Source organism: Pundamilia nyererei, unplaced genomic scaffold, assembly GCF_000239375.1.
Source record: "Pundamilia nyererei isolate P.nyererei 1_Seehausen unplaced genomic scaffold, PunNye1.0 scaffold00065, whole genome shotgun sequence".
In the NCBI taxonomy this organism is placed as follows: Eukaryota; Metazoa; Chordata; class Actinopteri; order Cichliformes; family Cichlidae; genus Pundamilia; species Pundamilia nyererei.
The window spans coordinates 48,145-66,458 of record NW_005187466.1 but is presented as its reverse complement, the minus strand read 5'-3'; the positions used below and the strand labels follow the sequence as shown (position 1 = coordinate 66,458).

The following is an 18,314-nucleotide window of genomic DNA, read 5'->3' as shown; positions in this document are numbered from 1 at the left end:
GATGTTAGTCCATTATACTTTTCCATCCCTTTCACTTAGGCGCACACGTATATACACACACACACACACACACACACACACACACACACACATCCATTTCTATGTCTCTTTCCACCTCTGGTACTCTGCCTGGCCCACAGTAACATACTTACCGGTAGGCGTTTTGCTCAAACGCTTCTGCTGCAGGGAATCCTAACATGCCACAGACAACACGGCTGCTGCTCAGGTCCCATCCACGATTACATACATGACGCCACTTCCCAGCATGCTTCACTTCCAGCACTCCCTCTGTGACCAGACCGCCGTGGCTGCTGGACAACACTGGCCGCAGACGAGCCTCCTCTAAGTGAACTCTCTCAGATCCCTGTTGACAGGAAAAAACAGAACGGGCACTGATTTATCCCAAATAAATAATCATTGTTGTCTTTTTAGCTTCGCATCAACAATTCATTTAAAGGTTGACACATTGTCCTACTGTTTAAATAAGCATAAGCAGATAGCACACAATCAAGACAAGAATAACACGAGGAGATTCCTATGCGTTGTCTCTAATCATCCACATTAAATACTGTTGGCAGCAGGAAAGAAACTAACAGAGGTCGACAGAGTTTGTTTAACGTGTTGGGATATGTGTCATCGTGATTACAAAATGGTCAAGAAGTGTAAACTCGGCAAGTTGAAAAGAAGAAAAAATAAAGTCAAACAGCAGGGATAAATAGCAGAGTTTCCTCTGATCTAAAGTTTTTCCTTCAGAGGAAGAGCTATTGGTGGTTAAACTAAACTTCAGGCCATGGCAATTCATAAGAACTGGTTCTGGGGAAGGTCTGGTTTTAGGTTTGTCTCTAATTATACATGTCCACTGGCCTGTGGTTCCACAAATGACATTTCTGCAGAAGTCTGGCTAAAACTAGACTGGGTTGCTTCTTTGGTGTGCACTAGAGGCTGTGTGTATTGTGTGTGTGTGTGTGTGTGTTTACCTGTGTGTAGTATGCACCATTCTCCGCTCCTATGTCTGGATAAAGAGTTTCTGGTTCAACATGGTTCCCACTGAGCTGCTGATTCCTGTCACTCCTCCTCCCAGAGGGGATCTGGGATTCAGGCTGATATTGGGACTGCCTGTTCACCCTCTCCTCTTCCTGTTGTCTCCCTTCCTGTGGACTGCTCCGTGCCGTTTCCTGTCTTTGCCTGTAAGTTTCACCATTTGCCAGACGTGAAAGTAGCTGGTGCCCTTGTGGAGCAGCTGGGCTGACTTGGTTGTTGTCTCTTGAACCACCTCGATTTCGTCGCAAGATCTGGATCTCATGACCATTTTCTTGTGGGGAGATGTTGCTACGGCGGGAAGAGACTGGGTTGCGATGGAGAGCAATCTCATGGCCTCTTTGAGAGGCAGATGAGATGTGTGCTGGGCCTGGAGGTGGAGCTGGGGGCGACAGAGACTGTCTTGGTGACTGGTTTCTCTGTCTTTGCTGGTTGGAAGATGAAGGACTCTCTTCTACAGTCACAGCAGGGAAACCGGGTCTCCTTTCTGGGCTGCAAACAACTCCTAGATCCTCAGCATGGCTACAGTCATTGACCCCCCAACCATTGGAACGACATTCTGCAATAGAGGCCTCTGTGCCTCTGCAGCGCACATTGTCTAACCAGATCACACCTAACACAAGAAAGAGTGGCAAGTCATCAAATAAAGGGAAATCAATCAAGAGACTTGTATTTTAAAGCTTCACACTTTTGGCTGGACCTACCTTGTCCTTGGCCAAACCTGGCACTGTGTGCCCAGGTCAAGCTGCGCTGGAAGCCCAACTGCCGGCATATCACATTGGCCAGGTTAAGATCTACCTCATCATCACACACAGTGCCCCATGCGCCATTGTAGAGCACCTCCACACGTCCTTCGTTTGTACTGCGCCGGTTTAAGCCTGCAAGGCGTACATGGACCTCCTGTGCATAAAACGAGGGGGGGCAGAGGAGAAGCAGGACAAGGAGCGTAGACAAGGAGCTGAGCCACCGCATCCTGGTAGGGGGGAAAACAAAGAGTGAAACACAGGCTGATAGAAACATCAGCCTGACATCAGCTCAAAAGAGCAAAGCAGACAAGATGCTTGCAGCTCCCAAAATAAATGTGTATGTTACCACAAAAATCTTCAAAATAACACAAAGCCATGGAAGTCACATTCCATAGTCTAACAGAACATATAATTAGAAACCTTTTCTTCAACCCTAATGGGACATTCCACAGTAAAATGAAAGATTGATAGATGTTTTTATCCTTTAAAATAATCAGAGTCATTTAAAGTACAGCGGGAGGTTTGAGAAACAGCCTGAACCAGTCAAGGCACAGGGAGTAATAACCGGAGCTAAAAGTAGCTTCTGCATCCAGCCAACGGAAATTCTGGCTTTCCGCAAACCCTCAAGTTTAGTTGCACGTATTAGGCCAACAGACACATAAGCAAATAAACATTGTCATAAAAATGCTCTCACACATAAATAGAGCAGCAGGTCTCCATCTGTGCGAGATGCTGTAGTTAATGAGCAATAATTACAACCTCTAAAATGTTTGTCTTCTAGCAGAGTAGCTAACTAGTGGTGAGGAGCAAGCTGTGAGGAGAAGGTCTAGAGGATGATAGAAACACTTTATGGATTTAGGAGTCAGACAAATTCTGCTTTGTGTATGGATCATGGGCCCTCATACAAATGTTGACTGAGGATGACTTCAATTAGTTACAGAGATGAAATTTTCAGTTATTGAGGAAAAACACAACGAGAAAAAAATGAAATAAAAAATAAACAGAAGGAGAGGAGAACAAAATAAAAATGCTGGAGAAAACTTACCTATCTGTTGATCTCAGCCTTGAGCTTCTGGAGGAAAGAAAGGAGAGCACTGGGGCAGTGAGCTTGGTCCTGCTGTCTCTATTCTCCTCTTTCCCTCCCTCTTTCTTCTTCTGTCACTCCCTCAGGTTGGCTCTCCATCCCTCCCATTTTATTCATTTAAGGAGTTTTTCCTTCCTCTGGTCACGTTTCTCCTTTCCAACACATACTGTCCGTCAAAGGAAATCTGGAAAAGGGAAACTGACCATGGAAATCGATGAAAACATAAACAAATCAATGACTTTTATTCTCTCCTAGTCTCCCAGTGCATACATATGAATCAGAATACTTTATTAATCTCAGAGAAAATTATGTGGTCACAGTTGCTCCAAATTGAATATATGCTATATATTGCAGCAGGTGGGTAAACTCCCTGGTCTGGTCACATGTTTGGCTCACTTGACACGTGAGCTTGAATTTTAAAAGCCTGTAATTTTTATAAGAATCTCTAATCTCTCCCCCCCCCCCCCAGGCAAACATATATTCCAGTCAATGGATGCTTGTTTTATTGTGTGTCAAATCTTACACAATTCTAAATCTCAATCTCATTACTTTTACTTTTACTTGTTTCCTTTGTGAAGTCTTTTATTCCATGCAATGATAAAATCACATGTTCTCTCTCTCTCACACACAAGCCTGGCACCCTGCCCTGCCCACAGTTGGCGGTGTCATAAAATAAATACTATGTGCTCTGCAGTGCGAGTGAAACTGCATGTCTGAACTCTTTGCATGAACTTGAAGTTTCATAACATCCTCAGTCGTGGCACCTCATTACGTGAAGAAAGTTATCTCTAAGAATAGAGTCAAATGGCAGCCCTGTGATTTTATAAAAAAAAAGAGCAGATAATCCCAAAGAGGCTTTAGTGCTTAAACACTTATGAAGCAGCAACTTCAAATCTTTGCATTAACTACTTAACAATCCATAGAAACCTTTTCCTTTTATGGAAATGGCAAATGTTATTAAGTATGGATCAATTCTTTTCTGGTTTATTAAGGGCTGTGTTTTAATCCCCCTCTTTGTTGAAATAACAATGAACGGCTTGTCTTTATAACACATTTCATGTAAATATCAACAGCATTATATATCAGACATTTCTATATAATCTGGAATGCTTGCTGAAGTTTATTATTTTTAATTGTTGATAAATTTAAATGGAAGACTAGAAAAAAACAGCAGCTACTTGTATCTGTATCTAGCATGTAGTTTATTTAACATTGAGTTCCTGCCCAACAACTGTTGATGGAATTTAGTTAGTAGCTAAATCTGGCCTTATGAGATCAATGTTTGTGGTCCCTGAAAATAAAGAATAAAAACTAAACTTTGTGTAACTCCACATCTAAGACCATGTGTGAAGCCTCTGTGACTGCAGACATAGTCGCCCCCCCCCCCCAACATCTTTTCCTGCCGATTCACCATCGGTTTGTGCGGGGAGGCCACAGTTTAATCTGTGGTTAGCATGGCCTCCCTGACCACCATTTGGCTCTGTTTCTCCATAAATCACAAATATAAGACTTACCGAAACGTTTTAATGTGTGAGTCATTTTTATTTTTAGAAGTCGCCCCAGGCCTTGATGCTGTCCTTGAGGCAGAAACCAGGTCGCTGTGAAGCAACGTGAGGAGAGGGGAGACAATGAAGCTCAAGAGCTCTCTCTAGTGGAGGCAATGATTGATAGGAAGATTTTGCTGTAACCCAGACTGTTTCTGTGGCTGGAAACTGATGAATATGGCAAAAAGTTCCAACAATAAGTGTTCAAATAAAGTAAGACCGCAATGAAAATGTGATTATGCTTTCAAGCTATTGTGTGAAACAATATTCATTCTTTTTTGTCCTGGTTATGCACATTCTTCGGGGGTTTTTTATGTTCATTTGGTTATTGTCAAAATCCTGGGTCACGATATACCTAGGTCATGTCAAATATTTTGGTATTGGCATATTTGAAGGCATATTTGTAAGGCCATCATGAACAGATGGTATAGGCAGAACTCCCTCACATAGGACAAATGCCGAAATTAGTGAGAAAATAAAGGTTCGGGAGCAGCTGGCTCATAACATAATAAACCAAGGCAAACAATGTTAAAAGAAATTAAAGAAAAGTAAAGAAAAGTACCATGTTTATGAGTGAAAGACAGAGTGAAACACTTATGTCACAGGAGCAAACTGTAGTGATTAGGCAATCCAGATTGCTCATGGGTTGATATGTGCTTTGTTTTGTTTTAAATGACAAAGTAATCAAATTTAAGGTGTTATAGAAACTTTAATGCATATGAACTATGCTTTTTTATACTGACTTCTCTTTTTCAATGGTTGAACTTTTAACTGGAACTTTTAACTGGAAAGTTCACAAGGCAGGAAATGGCACCAGAAAGGGGATTTGAATGGGGAACTGAGAGATTTTAATATTTGCTGGCACCTATGATTAGATTTACGACCACATTAGTACATGAAGATGTGGCGCACTCAGTACCTGTTATTCATCCACTGCAGTAAGTTACATTTATTTATTAACAGCAGTCCATTTAATTTATGTAAACAACTTTCTTATATTGAGAATATTGCTGAAAAATGTAACACTTAAGAATAGATTTGTCTGGTTTTATGGATATAATTGTCTGCAGGCTTGCCTGTCGCTATGTGCAAACTAATCTAAACAAGTCTTCTGTTTTGAATGAAGAGATGCTGGATTAAACTCACTTTAAACCACATCCACACACCTTATGTTTTATTTTCATAAATATTTGCTCACTCAGTGCTGTGGGTGTACTCAGAATGTATCTCCTTAGCACTACTAAAAATGAGGCACTGAATGACTGTTGTTCACTTCTCATTATAAATAAAACATGAGGAGTGCCTCATGTTTCATTTTGCACTGAGAATTTTCTTTAGATATCACAAAGTCTAAGCAATGGGATAATTTCAGTCAGGGATGTAAAGCCTGTGTGATGTTATTTGGCCATTATAGACATTAGCAAACAGGGAACATACAAACACACAAACATACATATACCGCGATCTTTATAGTATGATGCTGTGATGGTGTTTCATTCTATGCTATGCATAAATTCCATTCAGTGATCAACTGAACTGTCAGATGTACAAATGTATACAATTTTGGGATTTGTATACACTCTACAGATGTTGGCATTACACTGTCCTAATCAAATTTCATAACAGCTCATCAAGATTGGTTCACTTGTCTAGGAGGAGATAGGGAACATATATACAGTACAGTCATTATAGCATGCTTCTGCAGGGAAGAGAGAACCAAAATTCATCTGCAGCGATGTGAAAGATTCATTACTAGTTATTGCAAATACTTGATTCCAGTTTTTGGTCACCACTTACAAATATGTCCAAACCAATCACAATCATTCATCAAATATAATTTGCTCAAAAAGAAGAAATTCCATCCATTTTCTTAGCCGAAAGACACACAATAATTGTATTTTGTGTTTAGCTTGGAGTAATATGTGTGCCCCTGAGATCACAGAATAGCACATAGCACAGAGATGAGGCAGACGGAAAAAGAGGTGAGGGACAGGTGCTCCCAGGGTGAGAGAAGATCGCTCGCAGAGTCCTTTGGTGCTGTGGGAAGACACTATCCAGGTACAGAGAGAGAATGTGGAGTTGTTGGTGACGTGTAACACTGCTGCTGAATTTTAGAAAGTTTTTTGTGTTTATTTTAAAAAATGGGAATTGCCCTGCTTCCTTAAAACCCATTTTTAAGATTTTAAGGAACCATTAATTTCCTTGCTGTATATCCCACTAGGATATACAGCATATCCTGGTGGGATATACAGCAAGGACATTGGAATGTCGCTCGGACTGGAGAATTGTATTTGGAAGATAACAAAGAGAGGGAAGGTAGTCAGAACAGAGGGGAATGAACTACCAGAAGGTAATATTGCAGACCTAGAGGACAGCTACGAGCACCTGGGGATCCCGCAGGCAAATGGGAACCATGACGAGGCTGCTAGGAAAGCTGTAACCACCAAGTACCTGCAGAGGGTCAGGCAAGTCCCGAGGAGTCAAATGAATGGTAAGAAAAAGATCTGGCCTATCAACACCTACGCCCTGCCCATGATCAGGTAACCTGCTGGGATAATCAGTCGGCCAAAGGAGGAGATAGAAGCCACTGACATAAAGACCAGGAAGCTCCTTTCCATGCATGGAGGGTTTCACCCCATCCAGCAACCTGAGGCTGTATGCTAAGCAGAAGGAAGGACAAGCCCCTGCACAGTATGCACCACCGGCAGATAGAGGAAGTGGCTGACATCCATAAGTCTTTCCAGTGGCTGGACAAAGCTGGACTGAAAGACAGCAGAGAGGCACTAATCATGGCAGCACAGGAACAAGCTCTGAGCACAAGATCCATAGAGGCTGGGGTCTATCACACCAGGCAAGACCCCAGGTGCAGGCTGTGTAAAGATGCCCCTGAGACAATCCAGCACATAACAGCAGGGTGCAAGATGCTAGCAGGCAGGGCATAACTGGAACGCCATAACCAAGTGGCTGGCATAGTGTACAGGAACATCTGTGCCCAGTATGGCCTGGAAGTCCCGAGGTCAAAATGAGAAACGCTCTGTAGGGTGGTGGAGAATGACCGAGCTAAGATCCTGTGGTACTTCCAGGTACAGACAGACCAAATGGTGGTGGCTAACCAACCGGACATAGTGGTGGTAGACAAGCAGAGGAAGATGGCTGTAGTGATAGATGTAGCGATACTGAATGACAGCAACACCAGGAAGAAGGAGCACGAGAAGCTGGAGAAGTACCAAGGGCTCAGAGAGGAGCTTGAGAAGATGCGGAGAGTGACGGTAACAGTAGTCCCAGTTGTAATCGGAGCACTGGGTAGGGTGACTCCCAAGCTAGGCGAGTGATCCCAGAAGAGCACAGTCCTAGGAACAGCTAAGATACTGCGCAGGACCCTCAACCCCAGGGCTCTGGTTGAGGATCCGAGCTTGAAGGATAGATTGCCCGCAGGGGTCAGAGGGGAATTTTATATAATTTCTTATAGTTTTTTCTTGAAAAGCCCAGGGAGGGCCTAGCCCTGTCAGCCCATTCATACCAGCTGTCCCTGTCTGTACCTAACACTGTTTTCTTCTGTTTACAGTTTCTCTGAGCTGTGTCACCAGCACAGCTGGGGTGATCCGTGTGTCTGGATATGAGGGGGCAGATGTTAATGTTTCTTGTTCCTATAAGACGGGATTTCAATCTTCCGAGAAGTACCTGTGCAAGTCAAACTGTGGCAAGAGTGATGTTCTTATCATGACGACACAACCGAAAAACAAAAAATACTCCATCTACGATGACACAAAGGCTCAAATCTTCACTGTGACGATCTTCAACTTGCAGAAAAGGGATGCAGGGGAATACTGGTGTGGCATCTCCTTATTTGGAAATGACATCTACGCTGAAGTCACAGTGGATGTTGGGCAAGGTAAATAAAATGACCTTATATAGTTATTTAGTATGTTGTAGTTTTGGGGGGTGGGGTTCTCTGACAACAGATGGATTTGTCAAAAGTAGCTAGAGCACACTGGAGAAGGTTTTCAAAACAAAGCATTGACAAATTTTTTTTGCACTTACATTAGTGACACTCGTCAGCATGAACAACATTTGAGCAACATTTGACCTTTCTGCACTCCATGTGTCACGATGAAACAGAGGTTTCTCTTTCATTGTGAAACATGGAAGGAAGCAAAGGATACACACAAAAATAAAAAGTAATACAGTACAGATATAAGCATGTTGCTTAGATAAGCCGCACACATATTTGGATGACAGGATAAAATTAAATGTGAAACTTATTTTAGTTTTTTGACATCTTTTTCTTTGCATTTACTTAGTCTGTATTTTAGCTTGTGACAATTTTTGATGTTTATCTTTCTGACAGACAGCTGCTGTAACAGTGTGACCAAAATAAAAAGCTATAAAGAAGATTCAGTGACCATCAGTTGTCCTTACGAGTCTGAGTACCAGAACAGCCTGAAGTACATCTGCAGAGGAACACGGCCCTCCACATGTCTGCAGCAGGCACTGATCACCTCTGACAACAAAGAAAATGGACGATTCAGACTTGATGATGACACAGTGTTAGGAAAATTTACAGTGAGCATTACCAGACTGACCAGAAGGGATTCTGGTTTATACCTTTGTGGTGTCCAAAGAAACAGTGGACGAGATGTTTTCTCTGCTGTTGAGCTTCAAGTCAAAGGCGAGAAAAAAAATGTTGCTGTACAGTAAGATTTATGTTCTCCTAGATAGCTCTTTTTCTTTTGGGTTAAAGGGACTTAAACGTGATGTAAATCCTCATGCATTCAAAATTTCAATGATTTGTGATTATAAAATAGGAGTGCTCATTTAACTATTAATGAAATAAGGAACACAAGGTACCAAATGCTGATCAGTCTAGAGATTTGGTGCTATTTCTGCTGTTTAGACTGGAACATATGATATGTGGATATTATGATACTTCTGTGCAGATTTTATTCTCTTAAATATTTCTTTTCCTGCAGCAATTCACATTCTGGTTTACTTTCTGCCCGCACCTCTGGTTATAATGCTGATACCGACAGTGGCTTGGATCAAGGTTTATAAATGCACCAAAGTGAGAGGTAAAACACACATATGCACACAAACACATATATAGATTTGTCCACACACAAGCACTTTAATTTATTGTTTTCTGTGTTGCTCCAGCAGCTGACATCGCCATGAACAGAATCACGATAAACACTGAAGAAGCAGGAGAAGTAAAGCTTAAGGATCATGTGAGAGGAAAATACACGAGACAGTATCAGAAGTTTCGAAAGTGCAATGTTTGCTGCACCGTACTGGCGATTTAGCTTGCTTTGGCAGTGGTCCTGTAAATGTTACGTTTATTCTCAGGAACATCTTCCCACCATGTCCTCTAAAATGTGTACATTATTTCAATATTACATTTCTGTAGACTCCTATTTACTCAATTTAGGCTAAAAAAATCAGAGAAATAGATGCACCTGGTGCTAGTGGGCCAAATAAATATGTTATCATCAAGAAATTGTTATGCCACGTGTCCATCTTATTGTGACCTCTGAATTTCACTGCGAGTTTCCTTCGTCATTGTAATCTTTCCTTCTATTTGTTTTTTAGACTTACAAAAACCAAGCTGTTGAGGCGTGTTTCAATTTGGGTTCTTCTGAGGAGCGGAACAACTGGCACATCTATGATAATGATGATGGTGATCATGTGTATGAAGATATCCCTGAGACAGAAGATATGTGTTTTACTTATGAACGCTAAAAGGACAGAACCAAAACAAACCGAACAGTATACAAAACTGTGATCAAATATGTGGTCATATTAATGCCTTCAGTACTAAATGTAAAAACTCATCTTTATATCGGTCATAACCATGTCTCAGAAGTGCATATCTACATTAAACTATGACCTAATCTTATATTTGTTGTTTAGCCTGTCTTCTCCCAGCTGTACACCTGTTATGTACATTGCCTGTAGTTTTGGGTTTTCCTCTGATGTAGCAGTTTTTAACACTTGTACTTTAAAGTAGTTCTGTTCGAGCCACATATTGTCAATCTTTTTAGAATATGTGAATGAATAAAGAATATTGTGGCCATGAAAAGGAACTGAAATGGAATTTTTTTTCAATATAAGGTTTCAGGCTCTCTTGTACACATGATTTATTTATTTGTTTATTACTAATTACAGCAACACAAAAAAGAGCCAAACAAAGACGTGTTGAACCTTTCAGTATCCTGACAGTGCTGAAGTGGTCGGGTATCGTTTACGGTGAGTCATGCACTTTTCCCTGTCGATGAACAGTGAGTGGGTTTTGCAGTTGATGTCTTTCTCCAACGCCATGCGTGACTCCTCCAGACGAGACAGGGACTCTCTGGCTTTGCTCAGCTTCTGCTGTAGAGATGCCAGAGTGGCATCAATCTGCTTCACCTCCCCTTCCAAACTACAGACAGAAGCAAAAAATCAGAGCAGCGAGAAAGACAAAGCAGTTTATTGTTTTGTGCATGCATACCTGAGTTGGGGTTCATCCCTGCACAGCTCCATGTTGGGTCTGAGGGAGCGAAGGTAAAGTCTGGACTGAGCTACTCGCAGTGGAGCTTCTTTGTTGTGAATGGCCTGCTGCAGAGCCACAATGTTTTTCTCCTGGGCACCAATTTGCTCCAAGATCTACACATGAGATAATACAATCAATCATCAACTAATAACCAGTCATTTACTCTGTCATTCAGTTTATCCACCTGTTTGAGCTGCATATTGAGCTGTGTCTTGGCCTCATTCAGCTCCACACAGCGTTCGCTGAAGGCTCGGTCAACACTGGAGCACTGGACTCTCAGATCCTCAGCCGTGTCCTGCAGCACCTGCTCTACCAGCAATCTAACACACAAGGATTCCATTTGTTTAAAGCAAATAATAAATAATGAACCAGGACCAGTTTCAGATTCTGCTGCAGTATATGAACTAGTATGTGCTCTAACCTGAGACTGTTGGTAGCCTGTTCCTCCTGCACGGCCTTGAACAGGTTGTCTTGTGTAAACTTCGTCCATGATGGGTGGCTGGACACCCTGCAGCAAGTGAAAAAAGTTATCAGGACTGTTTCTTGTTTTTTTAGGTTTATGTAATATCTCCAGCTGCTCAAACTCACTGTTCTTGCATGGCAGCTGAGCTGGGATGGTGCTGCGTATCTGAACTCATGTTACTGTGTCTTCCGCTGTGGTCATCAAAATGGTAGGCCTGGTACTTATCAGACCAGTCCATCTCTAAAGTGTGCTTGGCTTCTCTGTTCAACCTGATGCATAGACACACATGAAATAAAATTTTCTGTTTATAGTTATATAAATATTTCATGTTATGAAATTCTACGTGTTATGCAGTTTTACTCCGAGTAAACAGAGTTTCAAACTTACTTGATTTGACTGACAACCTGAGCTGTAGTTCTCTTCAGAAGAGCCTGGACACTCCTGATCAAGTCCACTTCCTGCAAAAGACGGAGTCATCTTACTGGTTAATGTGTTACTGCCATCTGCTGGATCTCATTATTAAACGTTTTACTCTGAAAATATTACAGTAAGAGCTAAGATCAGTTCAAATATGTTTAAATATCACTGAAGACAAGAAAAAGCAGACATTCTTAGTTTGATGAGGTGAAATCTGCCACTGCCAGTTGATCAGATCACACTAGTTCACATTTGCCATTAACTTAGGTGCGATTCTTTCCCTTTAATTTGAAAAGCGTTATTCCAAAATAAAATATCAATGTGTCTAAAATATCCCATTAACAGTAATTGGTCAAATATCAGATTAAATACATTTTTGAGAAAATGTATCCAAATACAAATTTCACTTATAATTATAATTATACGTTCAGATTTTTGCAAGCCCACACTTAGGCGATATTATTTTGGATCATGAAATATTGTCTATCACCTTGAACAACTCTTCCTCCACAGTGTCTCTGACCAGGTCAGCTCCCAGCCTTCTCGCCCTGCAGTTCAGATTGTCTATGGCTATAGCATAGGGAATCTCGGTGGCATCCAGCGCCTTCTCCAGCCGCGTTTTCAGCGCCACAAGTGACTCCGTGTCGGCCAGCAGCTGCTCGATGTGCCGCTGCAGCTCAGACTTCCAGTAGTGGATCTCTTGTAGTCTCTCTCCCAGACGACGTGTTCCCTCGGCCTGTGTCTTAAAAGTGGATGCATCGGTGTCTTGGTACAAAGTTCTGGACTCTCGCTGAAGGCTCGTAGCTTCGTGGCAGTCGGTACCGGCTTGTTGAAGTAAGTTTTGGTAGTTGGAGAACCATTCAGTCGGGGTGTATTTAGCCGAGCGGTACCCTGCTGTGGCTAAGCCCGAGGACGGCTGTGGGGCCGCTACAAGGTGATCTTTCTCCGGGACCCCCTGAGCTACAGCTCTGCTGTCATAGTGAGGTCGTGATACTACAACATCCGAGCACATTTTTTTTTTTAACAATTCAAATGGCCTGCAAGAAAAAAGACGCGATTTATTTGGACTGATTAAAGCAGATTTGGTCCCAAATAAAAAGTAGCAGCACTAACATTAACAGTCCGGACCAAGCTGTAGGTTTGTTTGTTTGATGTTGCCTAGTTACACATGTTGGCTCAGATGACACGGCTAATCATCAAATGCTAATATCAGTCAAACAACAAACCCAAGTATATAATAATACGATAAATAATAATAAAACTCTGGGACCAATTCAGAGTATACCAGAAGAGAACCATTTAAATCTCTGTAGTATAGTATACAGAATTTGTTGTTTAGTTGCTAAATATAATATAATATAATATAATATAATAACCTTTTATTGTCATTGTACATTTACAACAAAATTATGGGTGCTCCAGGTATAAATAGTAAGACAACAGGAATAAATAACAAACTGGTGAAATATATGCAATCAAGAGGAGTGCTTGGAAGTAGTGCAAAGGATTTGATCTGAGTATAGAGTCATATGAGTGGCCTGAGTGATGAGGATTATTCAGACCATTGCGGCGGTGGTGAGTGGGAAGGGGTGGTATGTGGGGGGACTTTCTGATTCAGGACGGTGGTGAGGAAGCCTTTGATCCAGGAGCAGGTGGTCCAGTTTGGTGTCGAGGATGTCTGGGGTTATGGTGTTGAGCTTGAGCTGTGGTCCACGAAGAGCATCCTTGGCTCTTCCTGTTCTCAAGATGATGATTATTTGTGAAATTATTACGCTAAAACTAGAGACGGACTGATCCGATATTAGGTATCGGTATCGGTCCGATACTGACATAAATTACTGGATCGGATATCGGAGAGAAATAAAAAAATGAAATCCGGTCCATTAAATATCAAAAAAGCACCTCACAAAACTTGCAACACTGCATAACTCGGCTCATAACCATAGCACCTCGGAGCAGTGTGCTCACGTGAATGAGCGGCTGTGTGTATTTGTAGCCTCCCTACCAATCCAGCGTTTCATCTCTGAGAAAGCTATCCCAGAGAGAAGTAAAGCAAGTGTGTAAGTTCATCTCTGAATGTTAGTAAAACATTCCCACGTTAAGCTTAACAACCAATATATGGAGTGACTGCCTCTTCTCTCTCCCTCGCTCTCTTGCTGCTACTTCAATCATGAAACTGCTTAATGATCAGCTGATCGGCTTTTCTGTCGTGAGTCCGTCTCTCTTGTTTGTTTATCGCCCACTTCGGTCAGAAAGAGGAAACCAGCAGCTGAACAACAGCAGCATGTTTAACCTTGATAAGCTGTTGTTAGAATTGATTTAATATTACTTTCTAGACCCGGATCCTTTTCTATGTAGCTGACAGCTGGTAACTGTGCAGGGGCGGATTTAGCAAAGTTTAGCCAGGGGGGCCGATAGGGCATTCACAGGGAAAAGGGGGCACAAAGACATACTTTTCTTTCTTATTCTCATTTAAAATGTCTAGCTTTTAATAAATAATTATCTGAATCTTACGCCCAAAGTTTTAATCTGATGTAAAATGTATAGAAGTCCATTACTGTATATAGTAACTGTTAAGTCTAATATACCCTAGTAAGCTATACTACTTTTTCCTTTGGGAAGATACCATGTGTGCAGTCTGCAATTCTGTAGAAGAAAGATGTTGAATCTATTTAATTATTTCTTGAAAAATAATTTATTTCTGTGCATTTTTTCCCCCCACACTGCATCAAATTAAAGTTGATTACGTCAATTAAGCATCATGACGTGGAGGGTGGGGGGTGGTTCCCTATTCTTTTTTTGCTGGGAGTTTTAGAACCCTATTAGTTAGGTTGCTTACTCTTTAAAATACCAGAATAGGAAGGATTGAGTAGTGTAGCAGCCCTTGGCATCAAGAACGACAGAAGAGTCTCTAACGGGTGCAGCCATTTATTTCCTCTCATTGAGCACCGTGAAAACTATAAAATAAGAAAAAATTGATACCCGTACAGTACTTTTTGAACTATAACAATGAGCAATAACAACAATGAGCTTAAGTTAATTCAGGCAAGTTCAAACAAGTAATTCTGAGATATACAGTCACAGATTAAATAAAACAAAAGGGGTTACTTCAAACAGCATCAAGGGGTTACACAGTTCGGTTAAATAAAATATAACAACAGATCACCTCTCATCACATACCTCAGTCTGCTTGCCAAGGGTGCAAAACTCTGGTAAACACTTAAACACTTCGGCCCGTTTCTCATGGGGTGCTGCTAGCTTGCATGACACACATGTCTAGCTAAAAAATAGCACATGGATGTAAGAAACGTAAGAACAGAATAAAAAGGTTTTCAGATAGCTCACAATACAAACGCAGCAACATACCTTAAATTAGAAACACACTTATCATACTTATCAAAGTATTATCGTAACTTACATGGACTTTGTACAACTTATTCCTGCCACGACAGACTGCTCCATACACGTTACGGGGCATGCCTCTGAGCACATCTGTCCTTAGTGTGACTGCGCATACAGTTCCGACAACCCCCGCAAGGATGACTTATGGTACAGATCAGCGGTTCATTACAAGTAGGTTTAAGTTTATTATATTCATCAGTTTTGCTGAACTATGAAATATTTTGGGTGCAGTGTATTTTTTACATACAGGTATAACAGAATAGCTTTAATGTTGTTGTTTATTTAAACTTGAGTATGAACTTATACAAAATGCAGCAATATATAAAAAAACGGTTTTATTGATTAAAAAACACACACTATCGGATTCATATCGGTATCGGCAGATATCCAAATTTATGATATCGGTATCGGTATCGGACATAAAAAAGTGGTATTGTGCCATCTCTAGTTAAAACATGATGGTTAATTTGGAGAAACAATAAAATGCAAAAGAGGGAACTTTATCCCTCGTGGTACATAGTAGTTCCAAATATTTTTGGAAAAAAAAGGGGGCAAATGATAATTAAATCATTTTCTTGGTAGAGGGAGACTTTTGGCACTTTATTTTAAAACAACAACTCCAAAGTTTTAGGCAGGTTATATGCAGCACATCTTTAGAAATTCTAAATCTAAATACACAACAAACAAACAAACAAAAAACTTTCAGTGGCAATTTTGACAAAATCTCCAACACCACTGTTGAAATAAGGCCCCAAACCATGATAGCACATCCAACAATACACTGATGAGTTGCTTTGTACGCATAGTTTACATATAAATTCGTGGCTGTGCAACAGCGGCGTTGTTAGGATTTTGAAACATTGAAGACTTAGCCCAGCTCTAAAATCTTTCGATTTTCATCCAACAGTTGACCTGTTATAACAGTACAGACATTCACTAATATATATGTAAACACAAGGTGTATAATATGACGTATTGCCTCCTGTGGAGGTGTAATTTATCTGCTCATGGACTGCACATGTATCTGGATCTGTTGTTGCCTTGTCTCCTGGATGAGAGCCACCTGCAGTTGTGCAGTAGCTTCTGGCTGCATCTGCCTTTGATGAAAACGCGGACTCAGCATGTCCCCGGCACGTACAATATGAGACATATCAGGATGAAATTCTGGTGAAGGCAGTATTTGGATATACTCCTCATCCAAAAGCTATTGGCCTAATGAAACAGTCCCAGGACAGCAAGAATAGCACAGATACAGATGAAATTATTGACTTTTGCAGATAATTTACAATTTGGGTTTTTTAAAGTGTCACAGGTATGTGAAAATGTCACATGTAGGGCACGTCATTTAAGTTATATCAAATAATACAAATGAAGACAAACGTATCAGAAAAAATAGGAGATGAACATTCACAACAATAAAACTAGTGGGGATTACAAACGATTTCAGTAATTGTATATTAAATTGTGCTGCTACTGTCAAACAGAATAATCTAGTACTGGCACTGTTTAACTGTTTTTCTTATTAGAAAATTTTATTTCAACGGTATCTTCTGTTGTTGTGATTTTTTCCAGTTTGACCCATCTCTTCCTCACTGTGCTAAAAGGCACAATGCTGTTTTAAGGTCTGCCTTTTCGTGCACACCAAAAATTCATGATTTCCAGAAATTTAAAGAAGAACCAACAAAGAGCAAACAGCGGATCGCCCCGTGCAAGGGCTGCAGGGTGTTAACGTGTTAGAGCAGTTAGCTCGTTAACACGTTAGCGCCGTGCAGCCCCTCGCACGCGGCGATCCGTGTGCGAGGGGCTAACATAGATTTACCGTGTTAATGCTGTTATGGTGTTAACCATCATTTCAATGAGATTAACGCTGACAGCACTAATTTCAAGTATAATGCAAATTGTTTTCTGTGCAATACATTTGTATCCCTTGTTTGGATGCTTTTAATGCACAAATATATTTGATACCCAGCTTATCTGTCCTTGAAGCTGTATGATACACATCTATTAGTTAAATTGCAGGGATTTCTTAATGGCATACAGGCCTGGATGACCTCTTATTTCCTGCTTCTAAATTCAGATAAAACCGAGTTCATTGTACTCTAAGGCCTGAAAATAATAGAAACATGGTGTCTAACCAGATACTACCTCTTGCCCAGTGTTGGCTGGGTTGGCTCCAGCACTGATGAGGCAAGCTCAGACATGAGTGGTCATCTGATGGGACTAGTTGGTTAGTGAGGGAAAAGAAAAAAGAAGAAAGAAAACACTGTTAAGCAAAGAATAGTGGAGGGCATTTGTAATAGGGTTTATGACAGACGATGGACTTTATCTTTTGTACATCTGCTGCACTCAGTTCCTCTTCCTCTGCTGCCTTGGGTGGATGTCTGCTTATGGGGACTTCAGCTTCTGAATACACACGTCATAAGAAAGTTTTATGCCTTTTTTGCGTGAAAATTTCAGTGCATTGGTCTGTTGTGAATGCTGTGGGTATGTTATGATTAAAAAATACCTTTCAATTTGTAATATTTGTACTTATGAACTATAACCAGGGCACACAACAGTAGCAGTAGCAGCACAGAGCGTGCAGGAAAAACCACATAGACTGTGGCATCTGAAAAACAGAAGCCAAAACAGAACAGAGTAAAAAAAATACATCAATTTCAGGACCAATACCAAATGTTTACCATAATGTGGAAACATAGTTTACCTTTAATAGACTTACCGGGGACATCTGTTGAATTTAGTCCTACGATTTCCAATATAGTGGTAAAATTTTCAGTGGTGGTGTGCTGCAGAAAGACTGCCAGAGGAAAAATACTTAGCTAATTTAGTTTAAGTCCACATAGCAACAGGCCTCTGTGCTTGGTAGCATTCATATGTCAGTTGACCGGTTCAAAGTTTTGAATCACACTGACGCTATTCATTCAATTTACTTCAGATTTATAGCTACTGTGGAGCAGGGAAATTATTTTACTGCTAATTGTGCAGGAGTCTGAAACACTGCAAAAAGCAACATATGTAAATTCACATACACAAGCAGAAAATGCATTAACCTTACAAGGACAAGCTCATAAAGATTAATGCATAGACATTGATT

At 40.9% G+C, this 18,314-nt stretch overlaps 3 protein-coding genes across 5 annotated transcripts in view; all 3 read right to left on the bottom strand.

Annotated features, from left to right (window-relative positions):
• The window catches only part of LOC102207980 (lysyl oxidase homolog 4-like), a 19,025-nt gene extending 16,139 nt beyond the window's left edge, over window positions 1-2,886 (bottom strand). The window contains exons 1-4 of the mRNA XM_005735656.1: window positions 2,830-2,886; window positions 1,743-2,011; window positions 978-1,651; window positions 153-364 (exon numbers count right to left, since the gene is read on the bottom strand). Of these exons, the coding sequence (XP_005735713.1) occupies window positions 153-364; window positions 978-1,651; window positions 1,743-2,010 (1,154 nt within the window). The 5' untranslated portion in view covers window position 2,011; window positions 2,830-2,886. The remainder of the gene's footprint in view (window positions 1-152; window positions 365-977; window positions 1,652-1,742; window positions 2,012-2,829) is intronic.
• Window positions 2,887-9,628: 6,742 nt separating this feature from the next.
• On the bottom strand, window positions 9,629-12,951 carry tekt4 (tektin 4). Its single transcript, XM_005735655.1, has 8 exons — window positions 12,932-12,951; window positions 12,309-12,855; window positions 11,789-11,859; window positions 11,527-11,670; window positions 11,360-11,446; window positions 11,123-11,258; window positions 10,897-11,051; window positions 9,629-10,827 (listed from the first exon to the last, which is right to left on the bottom strand). Coding segments are annotated over exons 1-8 (1,356 nt in total). The 5' UTR covers window positions 12,934-12,951; the 3' UTR covers window positions 9,629-10,613.
• A 2,680-nt stretch (window positions 12,952-15,631) lies between these two features.
• Window positions 15,632-18,314, bottom strand: part of LOC102207240 (polymeric immunoglobulin receptor-like) — a 9,311-nt gene continuing 6,628 nt past the window's right edge. The window contains exons 5-8 of one of the 3 annotated variants that reach the window (XR_311798.1): window positions 17,940-18,017; window positions 17,727-17,828; window positions 17,356-17,623; window positions 15,632-16,432 (exon numbers count right to left, since the gene is read on the bottom strand). Coding sequence is in view for 1 of the 3 variants with exons in the window: in XM_005735654.1 (XP_005735711.1) it covers window positions 17,414-17,440; window positions 17,556-17,623; window positions 17,727-17,828; window positions 17,940-18,017 (275 nt within the window). In the remaining 2 variants the exon portion in view is untranslated. Of the gene's footprint in view, window positions 17,624-17,726; window positions 17,829-17,939; window positions 18,018-18,314 lie in introns of all 3 variants that reach the window. The other 2 variants (XR_311797.1, XM_005735654.1) reach the window with 2 other exon arrangements.

Excerpts from the sequence above, each read along its gene's own strand:
- tekt4 (XM_005735655.1), bottom strand. Across the intron at positions 11,259-11,359 it reads CAGGCTACCAACAGTCTCAG|ATTGCTGGTAGAGCAGGTGC; the intron begins GTTAGAGCACAT and ends CTTGTGTGTTAG. Across the intron at positions 11,052-11,122 it reads TCAATATGCAGCTCAAACAG|ATCTTGGAGCAAATTGGTGC; the intron begins GTGGATAAACTG and ends TCTCATGTGTAG.